This window comes from Ailuropoda melanoleuca, chromosome 7 (genome assembly GCF_002007445.2).
Source record: "Ailuropoda melanoleuca isolate Jingjing chromosome 7, ASM200744v2, whole genome shotgun sequence".
Taxonomy (NCBI): Eukaryota; Metazoa; Chordata; class Mammalia; order Carnivora; family Ursidae; genus Ailuropoda; species Ailuropoda melanoleuca.
In genome coordinates, this window is record NC_048224.1 from 25,783,893 (window position 1) to 25,794,379 (window position 10,487).

At 48.3% G+C, this 10,487-nt stretch overlaps 1 protein-coding gene across 2 annotated transcripts; it reads left to right on the forward strand.

Annotated features, from left to right (window-relative positions):
• The first annotated feature begins 413 nt into the window (after nucleotides 1–413).
• CCIN (calicin) lies at nucleotides 414–8,275 on the forward strand. Of its 2 annotated transcripts, XR_004626510.1 has the most exons (3): nucleotides 414–4,193; nucleotides 4,900–5,039; nucleotides 6,494–8,275. XR_004626510.1 is itself a non-coding variant. In XM_002918888.4 (2 exons), exon 1 carries the CDS (start codon nucleotides 2,403–2,405, stop codon nucleotides 4,167–4,169), a length of 1,767 nt encoding a protein of 588 aa, XP_002918934.1. In that variant the 5' UTR covers nucleotides 414–2,402; the 3' UTR covers nucleotides 4,170–4,193; nucleotides 4,900–6,486. The 2 variants fall into 2 exon arrangements, 1 of the variants encoding a protein (XP_002918934.1); XM_002918888.4 differs by lacking the exon at nucleotides 6,494–8,275 and having other exon boundaries at nucleotides 4,900–6,486.
• Nucleotides 8,276–10,487: the final 2,212 nt, after the last annotated feature.

The window sequence follows — 10,487 nt, forward strand, 5'->3', positions numbered from 1 at the left end:
AGGATGTGGGGGCAAAGGGGCAGATGAAACACCAGGCCTGACCCCACACATGCTCTACTCTTGGTTGGCCCGCCAGCGTCTCACCAGAGCAGGCCTAGAAGCCAATAGAAATGAAAAGGTGTCTGGTATCAACACCAAGATGTCTCACCTGCACCTGAATTGCTGCCACCTCTCGCGAGATCTGGGCTGGGGAAGGCTTTACAGCTCAGTTATTTTCACATGGGGAAAACAGAGAAGAACCCACCGAAACCACACAGCTAGTCTGTGGTGGAGAGGCTGAAATCTAAGCCTTCTTTTCATGGGGAAAGAAGAAGTTCTTAGCCTTGTGCAGAGATCTGTCAAGAGACTGAGTGCCTCTATACCATTCAGCAATCAAGGTGAACAGATTCAGCATTAAAACGTAAGTACTTTTAAATTGTTTTTAAGCTGCCAAATCCCCAAAGAAAAAGCCAGGTCTGAAATGGAAGAATGAAGTACGGAGCCGATGAATGATAACGTAAGCCAGGGAGGGAAAGAGCTGGCGGGCTCCCATTCCCCAAGCTCCAGGCGCCGCTCTTCCTCGTAGGGGCGCTAAGGACGACCTCAGGGTCGGGAGTGGGGCTTGGGGCCCAGGTCCTCTCGGTACCATCTGGCCATCGCCGCAAAGGCCTTCGAGTTGAGGCCCTTGCCGGGAGCCCCCCAAGGCTGGTCCGGAGTGGGGCCCCGTGCTCCTCCACTCTCGGCAGCAGCCTCCACCCTCCGTGGGGGCTCCGGCTGACCCTCAGCCCTTCCTTGGCACGGGCAGCACAAAGCCGCGCCGCGGGCACTCCGGGAGCCCCACGCCCACCCAGGGGCGGCGGAGTCTGCAGGCACCCCACGCGGCGGGGCGCCCAGGGGTGACGGCCGGAGTCAGAGACCGCTCCTCTGCCGGGCTCAGCACCCCACGTGTAAAGCGGGCACAGACGGCTTTGTGGTGAACGTGGGAGGCCCTGCCACGGGCATTCCAGTGGCCACGGGGAGCCGGGCGCGAGGAATCCCCGCGGCAAGGGGGCCGGGGACGGTGGGCGGGGGCGCTGCAGTCCCCGCGGGGAGCGGGCGCGGCAGGAGAGCGCAGGGGGCGCGGTCGCCGGGGCCTCAGCGGCCGGGGATGGCCCGCCAGCTCCACCGCGCGGCGGGACCGGGCTCGCCGAGCCCGCCCAAAGGGGGCGCGGGATTCTGGCGGGATTGCAGACGCCCCACCACCAGCAAACACCAACCAGACGACGACAGGTATTTACGTACGAGGGGAGCAGCTGAGGACACCGGCGCTGGATGAACTAATACGATATCAATAAAGTAACGGCAGCTAACATTTATTGAACGTTTGCTACAAGCCAAACATGGTACTTAACACGCTCTAATCATTTTCTCATTTAAATTCTTAATAATTTTCGAAGCGGGTACTATTACTCCCATCTCACAGATGAGGAAACTGGGGTTTAGAGAGTCTGAGCCACTTGTCCAAGTCGACTTTTGCTGGAGAGAGCTAACCCACCACAGCCCCCAAAGTTGCATGACTACAGACTTGGAAATGTGGAGAGAAGGTCTCAGTTTGCTGTGGAACTGAAATCATCAGGGCTTCAGGGGCCTGTCCAACCCCCAGTGTGTGGCTAACTCCTCTGTCCCTGCTCCAACCAGTGGCCTCTCCCTCTCCATCTATTTTAAAGAAGAATGGTGTCCATGGCTACGAAGGTCAGAAGGCAAAGGACAGAACCTGAAATGCTTCTCTGATGGCTAGGAACCTTGGCAGAAAAAGGTACCTTGAGGCCTGAAATCAGAGACTGGGGAGAGTTGGGTAGTAAGGAGCTTCCTGGAAAGATGAAGAGTACGGAGTTATAGAAGGCTTGGCTTCCAGGCCTGGTCTGATTCCAGACTGCTCTGTGGTCTTGGGCAAGTCCCTTCTCTTCTCCGGGCCTGTTTCCTTCCTGCACATGGAAGGATTCTTCTAGATCCAAAAATCTCTTTTCTTCCCCTAACTTCCCCTTTTCCCTTCCTATACCACCCCTACCCAGACTGGCTCAGACATTCCAGAATTACCCTTGAACTGAGTGTTAAAAGCCCCAGGTAAGAGTTCCAACCCATCTCTGAGTTCCTCCTGAGCTCTGGTCCCAGGGCTTTAAGTCCTGGCAGGGTATCTATCTAGCCTTGGCAGGTTGAAGCCATCAGAGGGGAGAAGGGTCCTCTCCCCTGTGCCTCTGAGAAAGGCCTCAGGGGCTGGCATTGTGATGACCTCATCCATTCTATGACATCATCCTCTCTCCTATCCCCCCTCCTCCCTGATCAACTGCTCTGCAAACAACAATCGATCCATACCCCAAAGGCCTGAGAACATCTGTTCTCCAGCACCTGCTGCTGGTCTTCTGCCTCAGCCAGCAAGAAGCACCATGAAATTGGAATTCACGGAGAAAAACTATAACAGCTTTGTGTTGCAGAATCTGAACAAACAGAGGAAACGCAAAGAGTACTGGGATGTGGCCCTGACTGTGGACCACCATGTCTTCTTTGCGCATCGCAATGTGCTGGCTGCTGTCTCTCCGCTGGTGAAGAACCTTATCTCCAGCAATGACATGAAGACCACCGATGAGCTCTTTATCACCATCGACCCCAACTACCTCAGCCCAGCCACGGTGGACCAGCTCCTGGACTACTTCTACAGCGGCAAGGTGGTGATCTCGGAGCAGAACGTGGAGGAGCTCCTTCGCGGGGCCCAGTATTTCAACACACCACGCCTTCGAATCCACTGCAATGACTTCCTGATTAAGTCCATCCGCCGTGCGAACTGCTTGCGCTACCTCTTCTTGGCTGAGTTGTTTGAGCTCAAAGAGGTCTCAGACTTGGCCTACTCTGGCATTCGTGACAACTTCCACTACTGGGCCAGTCCAGAGGGCTGTATGCACTTCATGCGCTGTCCACCTGTCATCTTTGGCCGCCTGCTCCGAGATGAAAACTTGCATGTGCTCAATGAGGACCAGGCTCTCAGCGCACTCATCAATTGGGTGTACTTCCGGAAGGATGAGCGGGAGAAGTATTTCAAGAAGTTCTTCAACCACATCAATCTTAATGCCGTCTCCAACAAGACACTGATGTTTGCCAGCAACAAGTTGATGGGCATGGAGAACAGCTCAGCCCATGCGACCCTGATTGAGAGTGTCCTCATGGACCGAAAGCAGGAGAGGCCATCCAGCTTGCTGAGCTACCAGCGGAAAGGGGCCCTGCTTGATTCGGTGGTCATCCTTGGTGGCCAAAAGGCCCACGGCAAGTTCAATGATGGAGTGTTTGCCTACATCATCCAGGAGAACCTGTGGTTGAAGCTGTCGGAGATGCCCTATCGGGCGGCAGCACTTAGTGCCACCTCTGCTGGCCGCTACATCTACATCTCCGGTGGCACCACTGAGCAGATTTCGGGGCTGAAGACCGCTTGGCGGTATGACATGGATGACAACTCCTGGACCAAGTTGCCAGACCTGCCTATTGGGCTTGTCTTCCACACCATGGTGACCTGCGGGGGGACAGTGTACTCAGTGGGTGGGAGCATTGCTCCGAGGCGGTATGTCTCCAACATCTATCGCTATGATGAGCGCAAGGAGGCCTGGTGCCTGGCAGGGAAGATGAGCATCCCTATGGATGGCACGGCCGTGATCACCAAGGGTGACCGGAACCTGTACATCGTCACGGGACGGTGCTTGGTGAAGGGCTATATTTCCCGGGTTGGAGTCGTGGACTGCTTTGACACCAACACTGGCGATGTGGTCCAGTGTATCACCTTCCCCATCGAGTTCAACCACCGGCCCCTGCTCTCTTTCCATCAGGACAACATCCTCTGCGTACACAGCCACCGGCAGAGTGTGGAAATCAACCTGCAGAAGATAAAGGCCAACAAGACGACCACCTCGGTGCCTCTCTTGCCCAACAACTGCCCCTTGGATGTGTCCCATGCTATATGCTCCATTGGAGACAGCAGAGTGTTTGTATGTGGGGGCGTCACCACAGCCAGCGATGTCCAGACAAAGGACTACACCATCAACCCAAACGCCTACTTGTTGGACCAAAAGACAGGCGAGTGGAAGACCCTGGCCCCCCCACCAGAGGCACTGGACTGTCCTGCCTGCTGTCTAGCCAAGCTACCTTGCAAGATTCTTCAAAGGATTTAAACAACTTTTTAAGTGGGAGAATAAGTAAATGCATTATTATTCACAATTTAATGAGAGAGAGAGGAAGATGGCCTGTTGGTTCCTTCTTAGTGTTGCAGTCTGTTTGGCCCTGAAAGTGGGGATCCTGGGCTAGGGCTGCCCCCAGTGGGTGGAAATTTGGGGTTACTCATCATTGGAGGGATCCAAGCTGAGGTTGGAATGGAGTCCCTGGTGGGTGGGACTGAAGCATCTCTGGGCACTGGCCAAGGTGGTGTCTGGAAAGCCCCCGTTCTATCCCCTGTAGTCATCTCACCGGCGTCTGCTAGACTGACAAAGTGTTTGCTTGGAGTTATGAAGCCTCAGGCTTCTCCAGCACTCACTCCCCTCGAGTCTGTCCAGGAAGGCAGGGGAGGGCCAATTCCATATTTGGAACAGGAGACTTATGGGCTGGGGTGGGAGTGGGGGGTGGAGAAAATGGTGGAAAGGCTCAGGGATGGGGATAGCGGGAACAGAGGAGGCAGGGTTACTTGGCTGTTGTATCTGACCATGCAGCTATGGTGTGTTTGTGTCTTATTTGTGGGGAAGTTGGGGGGTTACTTACAATTGTTGTCAGTAAGCAAAGTACATCGGGAACTTTCTCCAGGAATACAGGGACTGAGGGACTGGGAGTGAAAGAGAAATCAGTAAAGGGAGAAAAAAGAAACCTATGCAGTAGTCCCCCCTTATCTGTGGTTTTGCTTCCTGTGGTCAGCTGTGGTCCAGAAGCAGATGGTCCTGCTTCTGACGTACCCTCGGAAGGCCGGGAGTAGCCCTACACTGTGTCACAGCGTCATTCACTCCACTTCATCTCAGCATGTTGGCCTGTTCCCATCTCACACCGTTACAAGAAGGGTGAGCACAGCACAATAAGATATTTTGAGAGAAAGAAAGACCACATTTACGTAACTTTTATTACAGTATATTGTTAAAATTGTTCTATTTTTCATTATTGTTGTTAATCTCTCACTGTGCCTAATTTATAAAGTAAACTTTATCATAGGTATGTGTGTATAGGAAAAACGTAGTATATAGAGGGTTCGGTACCGTCTGCAGTTTCAGGCATGCACTAGGGGTCTTGGAACAGATCCCCTGCAGATAAGCGGGGACTACTGTATCTCTGTTGGGGAGAACCTTGCGGGTGAGGCGAGAGGACAGGATGAGAGAGACAGGATGGTGTAGCAGCTAGGAGCCTGATTTAAATACCAGTTCCCACCACCTGCTGGGTAGTCCTGGCCAAAGTACTTCACATCTCTGGGCCTTGTTTCCTTATCTGCAAAAGAGAGTGAGAGTGCCTACCTCCCAGGGCGATGTGAGACGGTTAAATGAGTTAACACGCGCACAATACCTAGGACAGTCCCTACCATTTATTAAGGTGCTACAGGAGGACATGTTAAACAAAAATAGGAGTGTGGCAAGGCTCCAGGTTCTTGAACCTTTAGATCGAGTAAGTTCCACTAAAATGCTCTTTGAGACTTCCTCCCTCAAAGCCTTGTGAGCTTTCCTCAATTCTCACTCTCTCTGTTTCCCTTTCATTCGGGAGACTAATACATAATCCTCAACAACTGAGAAGAAAATGACCAAGGTCCTAAAAACCATATATGATCCGTGTTTGTCCACTCACTCGTTCATGAATTTACTTATTCATCTAGTCATCAATTCACACACACACACCATTCCCTGAGGCCTTTCTGTGCAGGTCCTTGTCCCAGGTGTTGGGGCCACAGGCATGATACAGACAGTCCCTGTCCCAGTAAGGGAGTATCTAGAGCAGTGCTGTGCAATAGGAATATAATGCAAGCCACGTGTGCAATTTAAATTTTTCTAGAAGCTCCACTACAAAAGTAAAAACAGGTGAAGTTAATTTTAATTACATTTTATTTAACCCAATAGATCCAAATATTATTTAAATAAATAATCAGTGTACACATTTATTAATGAGATAGTTAACGTTCTTTTTCTTCATGTGAAATCTTTGGAATCGTGTATATATTTTACACTTACAGCACAAATGAATTTGGACTAACCAATGCATAAGGCCCAGAGGCTGGTGGTTACTGTACGATGGTGCACTATCTTTCTCTCTTCTTCAGTGCCGGGCAGCCCCCCAGCTCTGCTGACCTCACTGCCGTCCTCCAGCTGGAAGGACAAAAGGGTCTTACAGATCCATTGCAACTCAGCCCAGCTGCCCTCAGCCCCACCCCCACCCCACCAGCTCTCTGCAGCTGATTCTCTAGCCCTCTCTGGTGTCCTGAGGCCCCACTCTTCTCTCCTCTTTCTCAACTGCCTACTTCTCATTCTGCCACCAGATCTCCAGAGAAAGAGAGGTCAAATGATCTGAGCTCCACGAACAATCCCACACCGGCCAAAACTCTCTCCAGAACATCTGCAGCTTTCCTGCCTCTCAGAGGAAGCGGTGTCCTTCGACCATTCGACAGCGATCCCCCTCCCCCGGCTCTCCATTTTGTCACCTCACAGCTTCTCAGGAACCTCAATTCCTTCTCTCTGTACATCCCCTTCCTGATTTTTTCTCTTTATTCCATAAATATTCTCAAGTCTCTCTTTTTCTGGAAACAAACCCTCGTCAGCCCCGAGGCCCACCTCTCTCTCTCTGCCCATCTTTTTCCTCAGCTGAGCGCCCTCAATGTCTCTGCTCTCTGGTTCCATCTGTCATTTCCAGATCAATCTATAAACGACTCAGTCTGTCTTCTGTTCCTACCATACTACCAGACTGTCTCCTGACAACATTGTCTTCTTTGTCCTTTTCTCCATCGATTCTTTCCCTTACGGTACTGGACGGTGTTGACCTCTCCCGCCTGCAGCAGAATCACTAAAAGGGAGATCTTTGGCATGGTAGGATTATAATTTGATACATTAACTCATGTTATCCTTCCTTCCTCGTCTTCCTTCCTTCCTAAGCTCTTCCCACATTAAAATTAGACCATAAGGCTGAAACATTCGAGGCTACCAGCTTGCGGAGGCTGGCAGAGCCGAATGCAGGACTCAGAGTCAAAATCTTGGCTTTAGCTGCAAGAGAAGCTTTAGCGTTTCATAGCGGAGATTGTGGTCTTGTAAGACAAGGCTTTTGAACTACAACTCAGGTCTTCAAACTCAGGAACGTGAAGTCTTCCCAAGGGAGATTCAGACATGCACAGTTTTTAGGGAATCAGTTTCCAGATCTTCAACTTTTTTCCTAAAATCAATCTATCTGAGAATACACCTGTGGTGATTTCCTTCTAGCTCTCTTTTCCCACCTTCCCTTTCAAAATTATTCTTCAAACACCTTACACACACACACACACACACACACACACACACACACACACACACAGAGCAACCTTTACCCATTCCACTTCTTCCTGGGATGTCAGTGAAGCCTCCTTTCATCAAGACACCAATATGCAAAGAAGAGTTTGTTGTATTTTTCTGTCTTATTTATACAGTATTTCTGTTAAGGTGTGAGTCTGGTGTTAAAAACTGGGGTACTTTGGTCCAAGTTAGTCTGGAAATATCAAGTAGCATGATGGAGTGATGACATATTTTGAAAAGCTTTATTGAGGTATAATTCACCTGCCATACAAGTCAATGGCTCTTAGTATATTCACAGTTGTACGACCGTTATCACAATCAATTTTATAACATTCTCATTACCCCAAAAAGAAACCTTGAACTTGTTAGTTGTCACTCTCTAACTCCCTTATCTTCCCAGCCGTAGGCAACCACTGGTCTGCTTTCTGTGTCTGTGGATTAGCCTCCAAGACGTTTCATATGAACGCAGTCCTACAATGTGACTGTGGAACTGGCTTCTTTCACCTAGCATAGTATTTGCAAGGTTCACCTAGGTCGGAGCATATGCCGGTGCTTCATTCCTTTTTATGGCTGAATATATTCTACTGTAAGAATATACCACATTTTATTCATTTATCAGTTAACTGATGGACATCTGTGTCGTTTCCACGTCTTAGCTGGTATGACTAATGCTCTATGAACATTCATATACCACTTTTTTTTTAAAAGATTTTATTTATTTATTCAACAGAGATACAGACAGCCAGCGAGAGAGGGAACACAAGCAGGGGGAGTGGGAGAGGAAGAAGCACTCATAGCAGAAGAGCCTGATGTGGGGCTCGATCCCACAACGCCGGGATCACGCCCTGAGCCGAAGGCAGACGCTTAACCGCTGTGCCACCCAGGCGCCCCATGTACCACTTTTTGTGTTCACATGTGTCTTCATTTCTGTTGGGTGTATACCTCAGAGTAGAGTTGTCGGATCCTGTGGTGACTGTATGTTTAATGATTTCAGAAACTGTCAGACTGTTTTCAAAGCAGATGCATCATTTCACATCCCCACCTACAACGTATAGCAGTTTCAACTTCTCCACGTCCTTGTCAACACTTCTTAATTACCTGTCTTTCCAAATACAGTCATCCTACTGGGAGCAAAGTGGCGTCTCATTGTGGCTTTGATTTACATTTCCCTGACGCCTAAGGATACCGAGCATCTTTCCGTGGGCTTATTTTATGACGGTTGTTTAATAACCTTGCCGCTTCCACACTCAGCTGCTGTCAGAGAAAGCATTCTTCCTGAGGAAGGGTTCTGTGAGGACAGAAGAAGACACTTTATAATTTCATTCTGGCCACAGAATCCTGGCAAGCCCATGCTTTCCTACCTACCCATTTATCTTTGAATTAGAATATTCAAGATTTGTTAAAAGTATTTTAGAAAATACCCGGGACCAGGCAGGCCCACTCTGCATTTTCACCTTTCTCATTAGTGAGAAGCAGCCCCGTTATCCCAGGTCTAGTTGTATATTTTACACCATTTAAAGGATGACGTAAAACATTCCACATTCACTTCCAAAAGATCAGTGTTAAATCTTTGAACAAAAGTAAAAATATCACATGTAAGTTAGAATGCTTATTGAGAAAGGTAAGAAACATGCTAAATAAACCCTTTTTGTTGTGAATACAACACAGAAAAGCAATGATACATAACTAATTAGTTTAACAAATTATTGTAAATATTCTAAGTATCCATGTAACCACTATTTAGCACAAGAAATAGAGCATTGCCAAGACCTCAGAAGCTACATGGCTGCTTTCCCGATTATAATCTCTTCTCTCCCCTCTGGCCATTATGATCATGTATGTGTTCCTGACTTTTCTATATGGTTTTATTACCTAAATAGACATTTCTCACGTATAGATAAATTCAGCCTGTTTTTGAACTTCACAAGAAAGTTGTACAGTATGAATTATCTTGTACCTGGCTTCTTTTGCTCAAAATTACTTTTTATAATTTATCCATGTTGACGTATGTAGGTTTAGTTCCACCCATTTCACATCTGTATAAAATTCTGTCCTATGAATATGTCATTTTCCGTATCCAGCCTCTTGTTGATGGACATCTGGGTTGTTCGCAGTTTGGGTGATTAAAAACAATGCTGTTCTTGTGAGTGTATGTTGGCGCACGTGTACCAAGTTTGTCTAGGGCGCATACCTAGTAGTGGAATTGCTGTCTTATTTGTAAGATAATTTGCAAATAATTTTTGCAAAGTGATTGTTAATTAACATTGCCATTAGCAGTATATAGGAAGTTCTGTTGTTTTAGCCACTTGCCAATACTTGGTATTGTCAGACTTTTAAATTATAGCCAATTGAATATTAAGTGGTATCTCAATGTGTTTGTCTTTTTAAAAAGATTTTATTTATTTATTTGTCGGAGAGATAGCAAGCACAAGCAGGGGGAGCAGCAGAGAGAGAAGCAGGCTCCCCACTGAGCAAGGAGCCCGATGCAGGGCTCGATCCCAGCACCCTGGGATCATGACCTGAGCCAAAGGCAGATGCTTAACCAACTGAGCCACCCAGGCGCCCCTCAATGTGTTGTTGTTGTTATTATTGTTTTAAGATTTATTTATTTATTTATTTTAGAGCGAGAGAGAGTTGGGGGTGGGGCAGAGGGACAGAATCTTCAAGCAGACTCCCTGCTGAGTGTGGAGACTGACATGGGGCTCAGTCCCATGACCCATGAGATCATGACCTGAGCCAAAGTCACGAGTGGGTGCTTAACTGATAGCCACCCAGGGATCCCTGGAATTCTTAATATTTTCTGGATATGAGCCCTTTATCAGTTACATATGTGGTAAATTTCTTCTTCCCCTCTGTGGCTTGTCTCTTCACTCTTAATGGTGTATTTTAATTGTAATTAGTCTGATTTGTCTTTTCCTTTTTGGTTACTGCTCTTTGATACTTGAAGAAAACATTCTCTACCCTGGGGTCACAAAGTTCCCATATGGATGTATA